General features: G+C 42.8%; 1 protein-coding gene across 1 annotated transcript; it reads right to left on the bottom strand.

The window, feature by feature from the left end:
* Window positions 1-5,396: 5,396 nt before the first annotated feature.
* Window positions 5,397-20,857, bottom strand: MARCHF11 (membrane associated ring-CH-type finger 11). Its single transcript, XM_082234645.1, has 4 exons — window positions 20,264-20,857; window positions 15,569-15,724; window positions 9,334-9,526; window positions 5,397-5,847 (listed from the first exon to the last, which is right to left on the bottom strand). The coding sequence occupies exons 1-4, from the start codon at window positions 20,513-20,515 to the stop codon at window positions 5,525-5,527; spliced, it is 924 nt and encodes a 307-aa protein (XP_082090771.1). The 5' UTR covers window positions 20,516-20,857; the 3' UTR covers window positions 5,397-5,524.
* Between the last annotated feature and the right edge of the window lie 358 nt (window positions 20,858-21,215).

Below are 21,215 nucleotides of genomic sequence, written 5' to 3'. Positions count from 1 at the left end.
CTGCACCCGCTGGAGTTTCTGGGACAGTTTCAAGGGTAGCCCCACGTAGAGCGAATTACAGTAGTCAAGCCTGGAGGTGACCGTCGCATGTATCACTGTAGCCAGATTGGGGCAGGAAAGGTAAGGGACCTACTGCTTAATGAGTGGTATCTCAGTTTAAGAACAATCCTGTTTGCAAACGATTCGGTTTATGAACTCCGCAAAACCGGAAGTAGTGTCCCAGTTTGCGAACTTTACCTCGGTCTAAGAATGGAAGCAGAACAGTGGAAGGGCAGTGGCAGCGGGAGGCCTCATTAGGGAAAGCGCACCTCGGTTTAAGAACGGTTTCGGTTTAAGAACGGACTTCTGGAATGGATTAAGTTCATAAACCAAGGTACTACTGCAAACTGTTCTGCTCAAATTAATGATTACCGACTGTAATTAGTTGAAAATGTTAAAATTTATTAATTCACAGTTCTTATGCACTCTTTAAAACAGTTTTGGTAAATGCAGCCTAATTTGAAATTTCTCCCCATACTCCCCCACTTCAAGCACCAGGTAATATTTGGCCCTTTAAACTTGCTTAGGAGGAAAGACAGCTAATATACCGGTACCCAAGCTCATTCCTGTCTGAAGTGAGAAGGCAAATTCTGAGGCTTCCCTCCTGAACAAACTCCAATAAATTTAAAGCTCCAAGACAAGAGTTGCCTAATGTTAGCAATTTTATTAAACCAGTTTAAATTTGCAATCCTGTCTGTATTTACTTGGCAATACTGTAACAGAGAAATCCCAATTATAGGAAGCCAATGTAACATACGGCTGCATAACTTCTGCTACAATGTCTATTTCAAACTCTGTTTAGGAACCTCTGGGATGGGCTACTGCAGGCTAAGCCTGCAGGTAAGTGTGGGCCCACGTTTTAGAGATTTGGGCTCTTGGCACATTACCAAGCAAGCAGAATTTAGAATAGGTGTCTCTCCTTGCCTTGCCTCTGTAATGCCCCCTTCTGAGGACTTGTGCCTGCTGAGCCAGGGTCAGGGACTTACACTGATGTAGCTCCAGCTCAGCTCAGATAAAGGACTGTTGTGACAGTCTCCACGAGGTGAGCAAACACCTGCAAGCTGGCCAATTTGCAGGAGAAAATTCCTCCCCAAATATGGTGACGGATTAACCTTAGCAAGGTCCTTATGCCAACTTGCTTACTCCCCCACTGAGTGGACCTCTAAGAACTGGTGGGGGGGCTGTTAGCTCTTGATGAAGATATGAAAACCTGTTAGTTGAGGATGAAGGCTACCAGAGGGCTTAATACAGAGCTTTCCAAAATTTTCATGTTGGTGACACACTTTCTAGACATGCATCATTGCACAACACAGTAATTCTGTTTTACAGTGGTACCTTGCTTCTCCAACGCCTTGGTACTCAAACAACTTGGAACCCAAACACTGCAAATCCAGTAAGTGTTCCAGTTTGCCACCTTTTTTTGGAAGTCGAACATGCTCCGTTTTGAGTGTTACACTTCCGATTTGAGTGTTACGCTTCCGTTTTGAGTGCCACACTTCCATTTTGAGTGTTACGCTGCAGTCTTTGTCTGCTTTTGCTATTTATTTTGCATTTTTGTTTTTGTGGCTTGTTTTGTTTTTGTGACTGTGTGGCACCCAGTTCAGCTACTGATTGACTGGTTGTGTGACTGCAGTACATTGTTTATTGCTTTCATTTTATGGATCAGTGGTCTCATTAGATAGTAAAATTCATGTTAAATTGCTGTTTTAAGGGGTTGTTTTGTTTTCAAAAGTCTGGAACGGATTAATCCATTTTGCATTACTTTCTATGGGAAAGTGCGCCTTGGTTTTGGAACAGACTTCCAGAATGGATTAAGTTTGAGAATCAAGGGACCACTGTACTAGCAAACTGGAGGAGTGGAGGAAGTGTTTGCGCGACACACCTACACACTGCAGCTGACACTAATGTGTCACGACACACAGTTTGGAAAGCTCTGGCTTAATAAGTGGGCCTCATCCCTTGAGAATGTTCTCTGTGCTGTTTTTTAATGGATATTTCAAATGAAAGCGCTTCACACAGACTACTAAGATGCTACAGTATTTTTCAGCCAAAGAAAATTAATTTGGGATTTTGAAGGTGAAGTAACTAGAATTGCAGGGAAGACTGTAAATCAGCTTTTGGAATCAGTTACACAGCAATCATTTCCTGCTTTGTAGGAAAGACATCCCAAAGCAAACACACTCTTTGGACTGGCAAATTAGCCAGCCAAACATAGTCATCTGTCAGTTTTTCCGTGCAAGCAAAACAAAATAAAATATCTGGGGGGAGCAATCCTGTGTGCACAAAGCTGGCATAAAAACAAGCCAGTGTGAATTAATCCGGTGTAAAGTTACACCAGACCCAAACCCCATTCAGGAGTGGGGTTGGGCAGCTGCTCCTCCAAAACCTGGCAGAGGGAAAGCAAACCTTTAAAATAGTGTTCTACAACAGGTTGCCAGGTCATGCGACCAAGCTGATTCTGCTTAAAATGCAGTCTAAGTCCCTCCTCTTTGGACCTGCCACACCCAGTGGCGTAGCGTGGGGGGTGCAGTGGGGGCCGGGCGCACCGGGCGCAACATCTGGGGGTTAGGGTTAGGGGGCGCAAATTACTTGCCTTGCCCCGGGTGCTGACAACCCACGCTACACCACTGGCCACACCCAAGGAACCCTACTTTTGGGGAGACTTACACCACCCTCCGAGGGACGCAGGTGGCGCTGTGGGTTAAACCACAGAGCCTAGAACTTGCTGATCAGAAGGTCGGCGGTTTGAATCCCCATGACGGGGTGAGCTCCTGTTGCTCGGTCCCTGCTCCTGCCAACCTAGCAGTTCGAAAGCATGAAGTGCAAGTAGATAATTAGGTACCGCTCCAGCGGGAAGGTAAACGGCATTTCCGTGCGCTGCTCTGGTTTGCCAGAAGCGGCTTAGTCATGCTGGCCACATGACCCGGAAGCTTTACGCCGGCTCGGCCAAGAAAGTGAGATGAGCGCCGCAACCCCAGAGTTGGTCACGACTGGACCTAATGGTCAGGGGTCCCTTTACCTTTACTTACACCACCCTCACCTCAGCCAGCTGAGCAACTTATACCAGCATCTCTCCAGCTAAGTCAGGGTTAGAGACTTACCAGATTCCTGGCTCAGTCAGAGTTAAACCAGAGATCTGCTGCATCCTAAGCTGCTCGTCCTGCCAGATCTTTCCATAGTATTGCCTTCTTAATGCAGTTCAAGAGCATGTATGTTTACTTAAAAGTATCACTATAGTCAACAGGACTTTTCACAAGTAAGTGTGCATAGGTTGCATAGGATTGCACAGTCTTAGTCACCTCAAAAAGGAAAAACTGAGCAACTGCGTTGTCAAGCCTCAAGCTCTGGATAAATGAGCACACTAGTCACTGAATTCATGTCATCCAGGGATTTCAGAAGGATAGGAATAATGAAGAATAAGTAAAGTTAATGGCAGTTCAGTCTGAAAGAGGCTGAAATCTGAAGAAAAATGAGGGCTTCAGGTTGGCAACAATTATTTATAATAGCTCTCCAATGTATCATTCAGCCACATTTTCAATCAGCTTTGAAATTCAGAAGGAAAGAACAAAAAGGAATGACTGTGATTTTGAATAATTTTAACAGGTTTACTAGATTGTTGTGTTGTTGTTTTTTTAAAAAAGAATCTATACTGAATTCCAACTCTATCCAGCACATTAAATAAAACAACCTGGCATAAATTCTCAACTGCCTAGAGTGACTATCCTAATTAAACCCAATATTTCTTCTTTGTTACTTGGCTTAATCTGTTGGTCTGTGCTGTTGTGGACAATGAGAGAAACAAACAGGGTAGGAAAGCAGAATTCTTCCATGGTGCAAATTGGCAAGCTCTCTTACTCAAATGAAACTATCTGGAGCAAACAGCCTTTTGATAAAAAAAGATTGTAGGCCCCATGCAACAGTAACTGGTCATTACACGAAACTAAGTTTTTTTAAGGTTCAATAATTTGCATCAGTTATGTTTAATGAATATCACATTGACAGTGGCTCTTAGTGCCACGTGACTTGCTAATTCATTATCTAAAAACCTCATATTCAAGACCTGTAGTATGCTTTTTGATGTCCTTAAAAACTAATACAGTACCATGTACTGGTTCACCAAATTTCCCACCTAATTGCCCAACTATATAGGCCTTCTAGGTCTAAGCCATGTGAAGAAGGTTGTAAAAGCTCATTTTAAAAATGCATTCAAGCCTGGGTACCATACATACTGAAACTATTGATTTCAAATGGGACTTAAGCACTGCTAACTCTCCAAAGGATAATACAGCATAACCTTTTTTTTGGTTCCTATATCCTCATTGTGGTGAGCAAAAAATGATGAGAGGCCTGGTTTGCACAAATCATTTTTTTCAGCTCTTTTCTTCTTCCAGTCTCACAAGATAAAGTTGTCTAGGTACCATAGAAGCTCCATTGATGCAAGAGCTTTGTATTGGTGCTCTTTGTGATCAAAGGGAAAATAGTATTTTTTCCCCCTGCAGTGATGGCAAGTCTTTCTGCGACCTTATTTTCTAGTGGAAAGAGAAGTTTGACTCCAAATCTTAAATTTTAAATGTATTGAATTAGGTAACATAAAAAAGATACAAAGAAGAAGAGAAGTCAAATACAATGAGGAAATACTTCTTTCAATTTAACTGAATTTAATTCTCGTGAAACTGAGAAACAAATCACTCCAGCTAAATCAGAAGTCCGGAACACAATTCTGGAAATCTACCCTGCAATGGAGTGTATAAGCGAATGCTGATTTTCTTTCATTAATTTGGCAAAAATTGTCCATAGTACATATATTTTTAAATATTGATAACAGTATTCTTATTACCTAGATGACATGAAATAAGGCTTCCGAATTAATTCAGAGATTTTCAGCATTCTCATTCTTACAAAACTGTTTGTCTTTTACCCATCAGTTTTGAGCACAGATCTTCCATGAACTTTAAACTTTATTTCATTTTTGATAAATCCAGAATACAAGCCCCCACTTCCCTTTACTCTCCCTGCACTATACATTTCCCCCAGACAAAAATCAAAGACATACCTTTACCCAACTGGAAGTAACACATTGGATGAATTTGATTGGTATACTAAACGTAAGCCATCCAATTAATCTTGTTTACATGTCCTGAAAATTATAGATGGCTTAGAACTTTGAAAATACACTTAAAACTATCAAAAATAGCTGTAGTTTAAAATATTTGTCTCCACATTATTAAAGCTATTGTTAAATTATATTTTTATAAATGCCGAGTACAAATAGATAAAAAGTGATAAATCATGGTATAAAAAGAAAGAGACCCTTTTCAGGAAAATGTATTTGCAATTCAACTGATCATATAAAAGCATAAATTAAAAAAAGTTTATATATTTTTATGTGCTATGGTTTCACCATTCATTGTAACTACATTCGAGAATACTGCAAGAGAGGTCAGGGCACGTTGTTCTTGTGCATGTAGCACAGTGACCATAACTTTTACACTGAAGTCACTCTCATAACCACCTCTCCAGAGCTGTTGTCATCTGATGAATCCTCCTGAGGTCGCATTCGACTGAAGAGATGTAACAAAACATAGCCACACTGAAATCTTGGTGAGGTTAACTGTGTTGGATGAACTAAACTTCTGTTTCTAAATGCATTTAGTGGTAACCACAAAGTCCTAGATGTTGTGGATTCTCCTCGGTTGCTCTCTTCTATGTCTGTAGCTTTATCATAATTTAATACATCCCAGTGCAGATTGACAGCCCGCCAACGCTTAAATACTCTGCAAACTGAGGCCCCTTCATGCACAATAAGTCCTGAAAGTAAAAGAAAGAAATTATTCACGCCCTCAGTTCTTCACACCGAGCACATTTATTTGTTAAATAAGTGGCATTAGAACTGAATTAGTACCCTGAGCCAAAGCACAGGTAAACCCAAGTAGCTGAATTACAGGTGGTCAGGACCCATTTATATATGTTGTAATAAACTGATACGCATCCAGGCATTTTATTTTATTTTTTTTGGTTCTGAGCAAGAGAAAATGATGATTTTTAAACTTATACTACCATAAATGTTTCATTTGTTTGCTGAATCAGTATAAGCTGGCGACACAGCACTTACATTATAAACCTAATCAATTACATTATAAATCTGATCAATTATATAATTATATGATTTATTAAAGGCCAGCCTTTAAAGAAAGAAAGCTAAATATAAACAACTGTGACTTTTTGTCTTAAGAATTATCTTGTTGGATTAGACCATCTGGTATATGTAGTCCAGCAATGTGCCTACATGCATGTATTGTGTGTGTACATATACAATAAATTAATGCAGTGTGAGACTCAGACACTGCAACAGCGAAGTATGCTAACCCTGCAGGTGCTAATATAAAACCTGTAGCTACAACTGAGCCATAATTAAGCCCTTTTAACCACTTCTAACATTATTATTAATTTGTTATTTGCATCCCACCTTTCTGTTCATCAAGTTCCCCCAAGATGGCTAGCAACAATACAAAGTGGAACAAATTAAAACGATTACACGCACGTGCACACATACACACACACACACAAAATAAGAAGCAAATTTTAAAAAATGCAACAGGCAGACAACAAAATCAAAGACATGTTCAAGTTTCATTGAGGCCAAACACCTTGTAAAAAAACCCAATGTTTTCACTGTGCATCAAAAACGAAACAAAGAGAGAACTAAATGAGTTTCTTATGGGACAGTATCAGCCTGGATACCACCACTGAAAACACTCTAGTGACCGACTTCTGGTTTGGATCGCCAGCAGTATGGGAGCGCGGAGAAGTTGCTGATCGACCTCTCCGGACTGTACGGGGTTTCAGAGGGGCAACGCAAAGGCACTGCGACCCCCAAACCTCAAGGGGCGCCCCCTTGAGGGAAGCGCAACCAGCAGCGTCGGAGGGACCCGAAGTTCTTTTGAGTTTTTTCTATTTTTGGGAAGGACTCAGGAGCGATGGGACCGAGAGACGCATTCCGGTAAGCTCTGCGGACCCCGTGCAGCTATGCCTCGTGCTCCCGCTGAAAGCGGCGACAAATCTCCGTAATTTTAAGAACAACTGCCCTGGGTGCTGTTTGATAAATGCTAGAATCGAAAAATTGAAAACAGAGCCCAAGGTGCGTTGGATGTTAACAGATTAAGTTAAGGAGCCCGACCTGTATTTTGGATCTAAGATGGCGCTGGGACTTTAATCGGAAGAGTGAAACAAAGAAACTCTTACTCACCCGCTGTAGAAACGAAGAAGGGAAAGCCCCCGTTGGGAGTTCCGCAGGGCAAAAGTAACCAAGTAGAAAAGTAACTAATTGGAAAGAAAACTTTAGAGACTTTGTATTGCATAGACTGTTTAAGGGAGAGTTCTGAGAAAGATTTAAAGGGAACACTAAGAAGATCGAACGGAGGCGATAATCAGAAACGGGGAGGCGGGAGGGGGAGAGGAGAGACGACTAGCTTAAGGCACGGACGAAACGAGTCCCTCCCCCCCCCACTAGCCTTGATAACGGAGTAAAAACAATTTTGGACCTTCATTCTTCCCCTTCGTTCTACCCCCTTTTTTTTTTCTTTTCTCAAGTTTTTCGGTTCTTGCCCGTTTTCACAATTTACTAACAGCGGGAGGGGAACCTCGCGCAAAATCGCGTACATACGATACGCCAGTCTCTATCCCCACTTGGCAGTATATATGCTGGAATTTGGACACTTTCTTGGACTTTAAAGGCCCCAATTACAGTTTCGGACTTAACTTTTGCTACGGAAGCTGCGGCTTTCCCTGGTCTTGATTAATCTGCGGAACACCTTCTCCCAGGGGAAGCAGAAGCCCCGCCTCCTACCCCATTTCTGTTGGAAGATCTGGAACCCAATCCACTCTCTCCCCTCCCCTCGTGGACCACCCAAGTCCTGCAGAGAGACTCGGAAGTTTTTTGAACCCCTGCCTTGTCTTATCTCCTGCCCCCCTGCCCCCCACGCCTGACCCCCCCTCCCTTTTCACCCTCCTCCCCTTGTTTTCAGTCTTGGCTGCTCCCACAGGAATACCAACCAGACAAGAGTCTGAACATTGTCTGTAACAAGCAGAATTGGATTAGGCCAAACAAGTGGCTGAAGTTAGACCAAAAGAAAGACTTCTATCTTACATTAGACCAAAAGAAAGACTCCTATCTTACATTTTCCATACATATTGTTTTTGGCTTCCTGTGTGTCTCCCCCGTTTCTTTTCCTTTTTATCTTATTCTCTATCCTTTTTTCTCTTTTCCTTTCTACCCTCTCTTTTCCTCCTTTCCTTTCCTTTTTTTCTTCTCTTTTTTCTCTAATTACAGCCTCCCCAATATCCAATTGTAATTACCCTCATGTCGGTGGAAACGTTCTAGCGCTGTGCATTGCTACCTTCCTAAACTGTTATAAGTTGTGATTCAGTCACTGTTATAAGTTGGAATCTGTTCTCTTCACCGATGAATAGAAGATGAGATTTTCAAAGGGGAGGGAGAAAGATTGGCCGATATAAGAGGATAACTTAGATATAATACTGGAAGAGAGAACACACCAGACGGTGGTACCTAACAACAGTGCCTGACCTGTCTAAAGAGCAGGCCAGTGGAATCTTTTTCGAGATAATTAAAATTACTTAAGAGGAGAGCTGTAGGAAAGTTAAGTCTGTCTATTACTAAAGATAGGGGGTGAAAGATGGAGCGGACCGGGCAGATGGCGGGAAGGGACGGGGAAAAGTCAGTAGGAACACCAATAGAGAGGAAAACTTCAAGGCAAGAGGAAATAAGAGACCTAGACGCTTTATGGCTGAAAATAAAAGAGGAATTTAGACAGAACGAATCCCACATGGGACCACCTGCCGCACCTCAGACAGTGGGGGTAGGGATACAAAACAGAGCCTTAAATGATTATTTGGGTAAGCAGGTAGGTTCAAACAGCAGGAGACTTCAAGATTATAATATTCAGAATAAAAACAGTACTTTGAATTGGGCTTGAAAACAAACTGAAAATCAGTGGAGATGATGTAATAAATACTGGACCTATATGCTCTTGTGTCATGTCCCAATCCCTTTGATATGCCAGGCTTTGTGTACAAATAACTGCTGTTGGGCAATTTTAAAATCTTTGCTTTATTTATTGTTGATTAAAAACTTTACACTTGAGAACTTTGTTGATGTATGATTTCTATTTCCTGAAGAAACAGGCATACATTTATATATGTAAGGGAAAAAAGCATATTCCAAATTATTTCTTATCACCTTTAACAAAATGAATGATTTCATTTTTTTGACCTTACCTATGCACACCAGATCCATAAAACCATACATTCCATAGCAGATTTGAAAAAGGACATCCTTTCTTTGCCATACTGCATAAGGACTGAAGGCTGACCACAGAAGCCAAGTTACACTTGCTACTAAGAACAGTGATCCCAATATTACAGCAATCATCTGCACTTTCTCAACCAGAGTTACAGTAATGCTTTGCCACTAGAAGGAAGAAGACATAACAAGGTATAAAATGTTTAAAAAACATTGAAGGTCTGTTATGACAACCATAAAAATGTTCATAGAGCCTTTTTACATGTAAGATGCATTATACCTGTGCAATAGGCTCCTCCATCCCTCTCATTAAATCTGCTTAAACTTGAAGAATTTTAAATAACAGCTTGGAGTGTCACACAGAAATGACACGCTGCTTAGAAATTACAGTTAAATATTTGGTGCATATATAGAACCATGTGAACACTATAATTAATATTTATAAAAATATATACCGTATATATCACTATTCATAAAAATATCAGTGCCATTTACAAGAATTATACAATAAAAACCACATAAAAATGTTGAAATCAGAAATCACCTAACAGTTATGAGAAAATATATTCCTAATTTCCTGCATAAACTTTATATGTACTTAACAGTGCAATTCTATACACTGAAGAAGAATGATTAAAAAACTTCCACTGTTTTCAATGAGACTTAATTCTAGGAAAGTAGGTATATGATTGAAAATTATCTCTACCATGGAAATCAGAAAAACTTTAAAAGTACCCGGTATTTGACTTAAGCTGAGTCAATAGATGGACATGACTATACTTGAAAAATGTCTCCAGGGAAATCCTGCTACATAAAACAATGTTGTTTGTGCAAGAGCGAGAGAAAGAAAAACCAACATATGCTCATGTGGAAAATAATTTTATCCTTCCAAAAGGCTCCTTTTAAAAATGTAGAACCCAACATTATTTTTGATGAAGGAAAAGAACAATGCTCAGCCAAAATAATTTTTTAAGCTTGTCAGCTTCGGCTATTTAGTAAAACCTCTGGAAAAAACACAGTGAGAGAAGCTATCAAATTACAGGTATTTTGGTTATAGCTATTTCCTCACATTTATCAAAGACAGACAGAACAACATTCATCACTACAATGGTTACATCTCAAGTTCATAACCATATGAACATTTCATATGTTACTTCAATGAAATTTTAAAAGATTGGTTTTTTTAATGTATAAAAAGTATGTGCTAGAATAATACATAAAAGAACTGTTCTATTCTTACTAGTGTACTGGTATTAGTATACAGTGGTACCTCGCAAGACGAATGCCTCACAAGACAAAAAACTCGCTAGATGAAAGGGTTTTTTGTTTTTTGAGCTGCTTTGCAAGACGATTTTCCCTATGGGCTTGCTTCGCAAGATGGAAACGTCTTGCAAGTTTGTTTCCTTTTTCTTAACACCGTTAATACAGTTGCAACTTGACTTCGAGGAGCAACTCATAGAACGCGATGTGGTAGCCTTTTTTGAGGTTTTTAAAGACTTTGGTGATTTTTGGAGCTTTTCCAAAACTTTCCCGACACCGTGCTTCGCAAGACGAAAAAAATCGCAAGACGACAAAACTCGCGGAACAAATTAATTTCGTCTTGCGAGGCACCACTGTATAACCATGCAGTTGTGGGAGACCTTAAATGTAGAAAATAATGGCAGCAGTGTTAGCCCATAAGAGAAATCCTGAAACCATATTATGACAATGCCTTTATTACAATAAAATAAAAACAAAATCACAAAATAGTGTGCAAACTTTTAGGTTCTCCCAAGCTCTTCAACATCTAGCCTGATGATTAATATTGGAAAATGGGAACACTTGCACACTATTTTTTGTCATTTTCAGTTTTTCTGGTTACAGAAAAATTTCCCTGGAAATAAAATTGGTTTCAACTTCCACAACCTCTACCACAAGCTCTACCTCCCCTTTTTCCCAGCAGGCAACAGTCACCATTGCTCTCTACTTCAGTTAGAGATTATACCAGGGCCAGCCGCAGACATTTTGGCACCTGAGGCAAACCACAAAATGTTCCCCTCCCCACCAGGGAAGAAGGGGTGAGTGAAGATGTACATCAGGAACAAGGGGAGAATAAAGATCTACATTGGGAGCAGGGGCAAGAGGAGACCAGCAGCACCTCCTATTCACCAAGGGGCAGCTGTAGAGCTGGCACGGGGGGGGGGGCAGCTGCTGAGGAGGATGCAGATCCAACACAGCTATCACTGCCACTGTGGCAACAGCAGCAGCAGGCAATGTATTCCTTGGAGGCTGGATCTGTTGCCCCTGTGGATCCTCCCTCCCAATGTAGTCACCTCACCTTGCCTCATGGATTATGCCCTATGTAAGCAACTGAGATAATGGAAAGAGGAATTGTTGGCAGCCAATAAGCATGGATCAACCCTGTTTGTCTCACAATAGATCCTTTCATTGTCTCTGGGAGACAATGTGACTAAAATGTTCGTGTGATCATGTGATCTTAACGGAATTGTGCCTAGAAATTCTTTGCCAAATAAGAGAATTACTACTGACATTAAATATTTCTATGTGTCAAGACAAAGAGAAACATGGCTTGTCAGGGGAATGCTGTTGGGTGAGAGCATCCCCCCTCCCAAATTGAATGAGACATAATACAGTCTGATCCTCTTAGGTGGTCTGGAAATCTAGTAATACAACATGTGAGGGCTGCCATGAGAGCCAACATGCTATCTCTGCCCCCAATCATATTGCTTTCTATAAGTCGAAGGGTCCCTGTTCCTACTCATGTATGCTCTTTGTGGGATATAGGACCCTACTTCAGACAGATGCCCTTCAACTCATGCAGTGGCGTAGCGTGGGTTGTCAGCACCCGGGGCAAGGCAAGTAATTTGCGCCCCCTAACCCGTGGATTTGTGCCCCCTAACCCGTGGATTTGCGCCCCCTAACCCATGGATTTGCGCCCCCTAACCCTAACCCCCAGGTGTTGCGCCCGGTGCGGCCAGCCCCCCTGCACCCCCCACGCTACGCCACTGAACTCATAAAGGGCAATGAGGCAAAACTAGCACATTCATCTCCTCATCCCCTTCCCCATCCAGCCAATGGGTTATAGTCTGAGATTTCCAGAATCCCTAAAGAAGGCTTTAGATCAATTCACAAGGGTGGGGAGTAATGGGGAAAGTGTGTGCTAAAAGTTTGTAATTTAATCTGTATGGGGAAATATGTATGTTTTGATAGTGGTGCTGAAAAAATAAGTGCTTTGATAACATCCTACAGCAGAGAGGTAGAATGAACAGGAATAAATGTCTTGCACATTTTACACATTGTAGCTGCCAAGCTCTTTATGTATTTGGGAGCAACAGAGTGAAGACAAAAACTGTTTCAATACTAAATGATAAAATATTACAAAGCCTATTGGGAAGAGTGAATTATTGTACCCTATTCTACCCAGGTGAGTGAAACTCCATTCATCACTGAAGAGAGGTAGGAAACATTCTCTTCTGGACAGCCTTCTGGGAGCCATATGCCATTGGCAGTTGGAGCCAGAAACAAAAGTGGACATGGTAACAGGCAGAGCTATTAATATGAATGCAGCTTCTGTAGACTAGTTTCTACACACATTCTCACACCCTTCTGAATCCTCCATCCAGGCAAACAAGTAAGATTATCAGCCCAGCAAAAAAAGTCCAAGAGGGTGCAAAGCAAAGCTGGGGGTGGTATGGCCTGGGAGAGGGCGGGTGTGACTAGGGAGTGGGGCTGTGGAGATTGTCCTGAGTGCCAGATAGATAGGCCTGAAAGGCTTAATTCAACCCACAACCTAAGCTTCTCCATCCCTTGTCTTAGAGATTTAACTAAATAAAGGAAGTGGCAGGTTTTCTGTCAGATTTAACCTATAGGGTTAATCAGAACTTCCAAATTTAAGAAAGCTAGGAATTTTAGAAATAGGGCTAAAAATGCATTTTTAAAATTCTAGTCCAGCTCTATTCTTTTTTAAAATGTATTTTTATTAAAGATTTTCTTGGTTTACAAAAGAAAGTGTAATGTCTCTGTCTGTCTCTCTTTCTCTCTCTCTTCCCCAAGTAACCTTTTTTTACAGATCAGTTTCATTTGTTGAGACATTAGGAAGAAGAGGGGGAAAGGCGAGGAGGGGAAAGATGGGTGGGTGGCGATGTTTCTATTATACTTAATATATGTGGGGTTTTGTGTCAGCGTCGCTTGTGCAGGTTCTCTGCTATTCACTTGTGTTCCTTTGGTGGTGAGAGAGGTTGGGTTGGCCTAGGGCGTGGTTGTTTGTTTGTGACTGGCTGTGGTGCTCTTTGTTTTCATGTGTGAGTGGGGTGGGTGGGTGTTTTGGATCAGGTTAGCCATACTGATTTGTATGCTGTTGGTGGATTCATGTCGTTGTCTTGTTGGGCTGTGTATGTGATAAAGGGGAGCCATACCAGGGTGAAGGCATTTTCTTCCATTTGTCCCCGTGTCAGTTTCAGTTTATTGGTTAGTTTTTCTAATAAGGCTGTTTCCCATACTATTTGGTACCATTGGTCCATGCTTACACCTGACAGGTCTCTCCAGTGTCTGGTTATGGTGTTTCAGGTTGCTGAAAGTAGGTGGGTTCTTTGTGGTGTAAATCGGCATTATTTTCTTGGAAGATGTTTAGTAGGGCCAATTCTGGGGTGATTTCTAATACTTGCTTAGTTATTTTACATATTTCTCGTATGGCTGTTGTCCAAAATAGTTGGATTTTGGGGCACTCCCACCACATGTGGAGGTATGTGCCTATGGAGGTGAACCCTCTCCAGCATTTTGGTGAGGTTCCTGCGCGTATTAGCGCTAGTTTTCTTGGTGTTAGGTACCACCTGTAGGTGAGTTTCCGAGTGAGTTCTTTTCTTCTCATTGATATGGATTTAAAGCAGGGTTTAGACCACATTCTGATCCGTTGAGTGGGATTAATCTCATAGTCTATGTCATCCTTCCATTGTTTTTTGATTGCGTCTAGGGGGTTTGTGAGATTTTGGAGTAGTATTTTGTATATTGCAGATACCATTCCTTTACTGTGTCCCTTTGTTGTTTTTTGATTGCGTCTAGGGGGTTTGTGAGATTTTGGAGTAGTATTTTGTATATTGCAGATACCATTCCTTTACTGTGTCCCTTTGTTGTTAGGAGGAGGTTTTAGAAGGTTGTCAGGGGCCTAGTTGCTGCTGATTTTACTGCTGGATTGTTTAAGAGGGCATGTAATTGGTGTTGTGCTAACCAGGGCATTTGGGTGTCTTCTAGTTTGTCTTGTATTTCTTGTGTTGGCAAAGGTTTGTTATTTTAAAAAAAGTCTATTAGGCGATAGAAGCCTTTGGTTTGCCAGGTTTTTATCTGGAGGTTTTGTGCTGTGTAGTGGAATAAATGGTGGTACACCAGGGGAATTAGTGGGGATGGGGTTGGGGATAGTTTGCCTAGTTCAACTCTATTCTAATTGCAAAATTTGTTATCTACATTGGGTGGGAACTCCATCAATGGAAGCCCTGTGCAAGGACTTCTGCTTGTACAACAGCGCTCCCCCCCTTCCCGTGTGCCCCCCACCAGAGGCACCCTGGATGACCAAAATTTGTTGTGCACACCCCTCCCAGCCCTTGAGCTGTGCTGGGCTTTGAAGAGGCGTAAGGGCTCCAACAATATAGTGGATTAATACACTGGGTTTGCGAAATCCCAGTGCAAATGGCAGCTTCAGTGGAGGAATTTTCATCAGAATCACAGCATGAGAGAAATGCGCAAAGGCGCATTTAACACCATGTCTACAAAAATATTGCACACTGATATCAACCCTTGTACCTTGTACAATGTAAAGGAGCATAAATCTGGCAAAATCGGCCCTTATTTTCTCAGGATAATCTTCACTATATCATTTCAACTTGCACGTTACTGATTTAGAGATTTGGCACTTATCAAAGCACTGCCAGGCAGAATTTAATTTCTGGAGCAATCCTATGTTGTCAAGCGAATTTAAGCAGAACCTAAACAGCTCTTAAGGTATGATGAAGTTAAGAACTTCTTTAATGCCTAAGCTTGATGTTACCATATTTTTCCTCACTGATGAACTGAATGGGAAGTATTTACTGTGTCTTATGATAAGGACATGCAGACTCAGTGAATAGAGATCAGTTAATAAAATGATGAATAAACCAAAGTATAAAAAATTGTTACTGTATTCATACAGTCTGTATGATTATTGGAATTTTGAAATGTTACCTGACAAGGCTTTTTCATTTTAATTGCTATAACATGGTATCTGTAACAGCAGAGTTCACAAGTCCAGGACCCTCTTTCACTAATCCATTTCAATAGGCAAAGTTGATGTGTATACCGAACTGACCCATCACATCGACAGGGATTTAACAATTCACCCTAGGAAAAATAACAAATAGAGTTAAATGTCATAATAAATATAATATTAAGCTTCCAAATCCTTGAACAGTGTCTCTTAAAATCAGTTTGCTGGCATTTTTTTTTTTTTAAAAAATATTAGCTGGAATAACCTCCCTTGGCCCTGACCACCAGTTTATTTTAGAAATATTATTCAATATTCTCCCATCCCAGGGTCACAAAAAAGAAAGGAAAAACATATAGACAAATTAACTCTTTGAGCAAAGAGCAATACTATTTGTATTATATTTGCAAAAATGTTCATTTGCAATTTCTGAAATTTTTGCACTCTATGTACTAATAAAAAATGCATGACATCCAAGGGACCTTCATATTTTAAGGTGTTTTATATAGTGCACACAATCATTTTAGTGCAATAAAGTAAGGTTGTATTTATTCTGGTGGCATATGCATTTTTTGTCATGAGAGTGCACAGGCCACACCTGTAATATATATGATGAGCTCTGAAATTGGCTTACCAGTGAGCATTAATGGTGAATATGGCATCTAATAATATCTCCTGCAGCTTAACAAGAGTCTCAGATCTAAATGTCCATCTTAAAATAATGCAAATTTTGAGATTTTTTTATATGCTTAGATCACTAGATTCACTGAGTAAGTCTTTGTCATTTAGTGATTCATCAGCCTCTTTCCTTGGCTCCCGGAGGTCCATGCCTCCCTTCTTGTATAAAATTAAACTTTTCCCTAACACCTTTCCAAGAATCCTAAAGCTTCTTTCCCACTGCTTCACAAAAACTTAAAATTCCAAATTCCAAAGAGTAAAACTAATTACGCCACTATACAAAAAGTGTAGAATATGCAAAGAAACCATTACTAGACTTATCTAATTTACATAGTCACATATTCTGTACCGCTGCAATGCAGAATTCCAGAGCATCACATTAGACTATGTTGGAGTTTTGTCATCCGCTTACAAAGAAACATGTGTCACATTGTTCATGCCTCTTTAATACACAAATTCAGATAAACAATCACCCACAACAGATCACATCCTGTTGAAGTAGCTCGTTACTGTAGTCTGGAGAAGGGAAGTCTCTTGACGTTCACTGCAGAAACCTTGGAAGAAATTCTGTTGCTATCTGCAATCAGTTTTCACTGCATAGAAACTTTGGGCCCATTAATTTAAACAGCACAGTGAACCACAAAGTGAGCCGTAAGGTATCAAACACAGGAAATTGTCACCTGATGAGACAGCTCTAAGGCTGTAATGACAGATTTAAGAATTACCACTAATTTGGTAGAATAGGCAAGGGAACCAAGTGGGGGAATACGGAGCTCTTTCTGTTTAAGTTGACAGCTTTGACTCTTTATTAATGACTTGGAGAAAGAGGGGACAGCAGGCATTAAACTGTGGATTATACAGAACTAATAGTCTGGAAATCCTTTCAAAGAGTAGTTACAAAATACAGCGCTATGTCGATAAATTAAAGATATGGAAAGGTAAAAAATGGAACAAGTAGGGACCAGTGTAAACTACTGTATGACTGGGGGATATTTGGCTAGCAATTTGAGATTTCTATGAATGATTTAGGACAGCCTTCCCCAACCTGGTGCCTTCCATATGTTTTGGATTCCAGTTCCCACAATACTTGATCATTGGGCCATGCTGGCTGGGGCTGGTGGTAAAAGGTAAAGGTAAGGGACCCCAGTCGCAAATGACTCTGGGGTTGCAGTGCTCATCTTGCTTTACTGGCCGAGGGAGCCGACGTTTGTCCACAGACAGTTTTTCCAGGTCATGTGGCCAGCATGACTAAGCTGCTTCTAGCGAAAGCAGAGCAGCACACGGAAACGCCGTTTACCTTCCTGCAGGAGTGGTACCTATTTATTTACTTGCACTTTGGTGTGCTTTCGAACTGCTAGGTTGGCAGGAGCTGGGACCGGACAACAGGAGCTTACCCCACTGCGGGGATTTGAACCACCGACCTTCTGATTGGCAAGCCTAATTTAGGGTTCCTGGAAACAACAAGTTGAACACAATGTGTCAACAGTGGGGTATTGTGACAAAATAACAATGCCACTGATAAAGAGGAAATAGTATTTGTCACAATACATATAAAAATGGGAAAGAGTTTACTAACAGTTGGAGGAGAAGAGTATGGTTACACTTTGACAAAACTAGACAGGATGTGGAAGGAAATATATATCCTATAAATGGCCTTTGAAGGTTTTTGAGACTAGATTAGGCATAATCTACTGGGAATGCTCTAACTATATGACATCCTGGTTTAGGGCATACTGTTGATTCAGATAATTGCTTTCTCTACAAATTACCAAGCAGAATGGAAAGATAGTTAATACCAGACTATGTAGAGAAACAAGTCACATTGTTGATAGGTGAAGTTGAGCAGGGAGACATGCATACATCCTTGTGCAGAGCTATATATATACAACTGCATACAGTGTTCTATGGACTGAAGGAAATTGATATTTAATTTATTTTTTTAAAAAAACAACTTCCCTTTCTTATAAGTCTCAGTCTCTTGCATGGCTCCAGAAAAACACATTCACCTATATATGAAGTCTAGGTTGGCAGCGAGCAAAAAAATGAGACTGAGAGCTAATATTAATGGAAAATCAAAGAATCATAGAATTGTAGAGGTAGAAGCGGATCATCTAGTCCAACCCCCTGCAATGCAGGAATCTTGACGATGTAGTGCTGGCTGCTTGTTGAGGTTTGAGAATCATGCCTCCCTTCATGTGCCTTGTAACTTCCTACAGTTTGACAGTTCCAAAGGAAAAGTTATCACACTACCTACAAAACGGCGTTATATGTATCTATGAGCTGCAGTAATAAGCACATATTAGCCTCTAACAACCCAGCTCCATCCACTTAATATTGTAGGTGATAGATACACCACTGTGCTTGCAAATAGCTTTAGTTTCTGTTTTCAAATACATATTTATCCCCACTGGCCTATTCATCAGTATTCCGCATTCTCTACCACCTGCACTTTTACATCTAACAATGACCAGTGCCTCTACTGCTTATAAACACTGGTTAGATGTACATGGTTCCACACAACTTCTCTGCATAATACCTCACACAGGAATTGGCAATTAAGTTACGACATACTTATGATTTAATAACAAATAAACTTTATCCATATTTGCTCCCACCAAGCCTAGTGGGGGCATGACTACTTAGCGGTTAAGTCTGAGGATCTCTCACGCTTAAAATTTATAAACAAGCAAGCAAATAAATAAAACAATTATCCATTTCTGCTCCCATCACGCCTAGAAGAGGCATGTCCATTCTGCTTCCTTGTCACAGTGTGTGGCACAGTTAAGTCTGCAGATATTTGTTTATTTACTATGAAGTTGTATCTGCTACCACCAAGCCCAGAAGGGGCATGACCACTCCGCTTCCTTGCCACAGCGGGTGGGGCAGTTAAGTCCGTGGATCTCACTTTAATAATAAATAAACAAATATTTGTACAGTGGTGCCCCGCAAGACGAAAAACTTGCTAGACGAAAGGGTTTTTCGGTTTTGCGTTGCTTCGCTAGACGAATTTCCCTATGGGCTTGCTTCACAAGACGAAAACGTCTTGCGCTTTTTTCTTAAAGCCGCTTGAAGAGGCGCAGTTGCGACGGACTGTGCTTCGCAAGACGAAAAACATCGCAAGATGAAAAGACTCGCGTAACAAATTTTTTCGTCTTGCGAGACACCACTGTATCTTCTCCCACCAAGCCCAGAAGAGGCATGACCACTTTGCTTCCTTGCCACAGTGGGTGGGGCAGTTAAGTCCGTGGACCTCACTTTAATAAATAAATAAACAAATATCTGTATCTGCTCCCACCAAGCCCAGAAGGGGCATGACCACTCTGCTTCCTTGCCACAGTGGATGGGGCAGTTAAGTCCATGAATCTCACTTTAATAAATAAATAACCAAGCAAGCAATTTTGGGCATCTGCTCCCACTAAACCCAGAAGGGGCATGACCACTCCACTTCCTTGCCACAGCAGGTGGGACAGTTAAGTCCGTGGATCTCACTTTCATAAATAAGCAAGCAAGCAAGCAATTCTAGGCATCTGCTCCGCCTAAACATAGAAGGGGGCGGGGCGTTTAAGTCTGCGGATCTCACACTTACAAATTTAATAGTAAATAAATAAATATCTGTATCTGCTCTCAGCGAGCCCTTGAAGGGGCATGGCGGATCCGTTTCCTAAGTCAACGGGATCACCTCGGCGGTCACCCCCCCCCCCCGCCGCAGCCCCAGCCACCGCTCCGGTACTGTTACTATCCCGGCGAAGCGAGACGCGGGATGTCCCGCTTCCTGGTTGGCGCCGCCGAGCTTTCCCTACGGCGGCGGCTGGCGCTGTCCGCGGTGCTGACGGCCGCCCTCGCCGGCCCGGCGTGGGAGAGCCACGTGCGCGCGGCTGCCTCCTTCCCTGCCCGCCCCCCCCCCCTTCAGCCCGCGTCGTGTCATTTTAACGAAGGCGTGTGTGGGGAGTCTCCCCCCGCCCTCTCTCTGCGCCCCTCCGTCCCGCCTCAGCGCTCACCTGCTCGGCGCCCTGGAAGCAGATCTTGCAGATGGGGCCGGCGCCGCCCCCGCCGCCATCCCCGCTGCTGTTGCTGCACACCGAGCGCGTCTCGGGCTTCTCGCCCCGGACGGCTCCGCCGGCGGCGGCCGTTACCTCAGGAGCCGGCGGAGGAGGAGGAGGAGGCGCCGCCGTCGCCTCCGAGCGCGGGGCGGGGCCCTCCGGCGGCTCGCCGGGGCTGCCGCCGCCGCCGCCACCGCCGTTGCTGCTCATGGGGGGCCCCCCTCACAGACGCGCGCGTGCGTGTGTGTGTGTGTCGCCCCCCTCCCACGCACGCCCAGTCTCTCCCCCTCCCCCTCTGCGGAGGGGAGAGAAGGGCTGGGACACGGGCACGAGCCTCCCGGCTGGCTGGCGAGGGGAGCGGTGGCCGCGTGCCGAGCCGCCGCCTCCTCCTCCCCGCGCGCGCACCCCTCCCTCCCGCGTAGGTTTTAGTGCCGGCGCGCGACTCCCGTCCGCATCTGACGCCTCAGAACGCGGCGGCGAGAGAAACCGTTGGGAGACCGTTGGCGGGCGCGAGCCCAGGTGGGGTGGGGGGAGGGGCGTGGGGATGGGGGGAAAAGCGCGCCAAAGAGAGACGCGCGCCTCGTCACTCGCGGAACCGCCGCATGATGAAGCCGGGCACACGCGCTCTGCCGCCCCCCACCCACCCACCCCCTAAAATAGTGACTGGCGACGTCCCTCAGCCACCCGCCCTCCCTCCCCGTCGACATAGTTGCCTGGCTACCTTTCCCCTCACCTCACAAAGGGGCCAAATGTCCTCTTCTTGTGGGGTCACGTGGTTGTTTTACCTCAGGTTTCCTTCGAGGGACCTGTCTGGCCTCGAAGCTGACTCGCCTCGCTGTCGTTGAAATTCTACTCAGTATTGATCCAGAGTGGATTCCAATGTAAAAACTGGAAACACCCTTGCAGGATC

The sequence above is a fragment of the Podarcis vaucheri genome (genome assembly GCF_965113315.1).
Source record: "Podarcis vaucheri genome assembly, chromosome: 8".
NCBI lineage: Eukaryota > Metazoa > Chordata > Lepidosauria > Squamata > Lacertidae > Podarcis > Podarcis vaucheri.
This window is presented reverse-complemented; position numbering and strand designations above follow the sequence as displayed.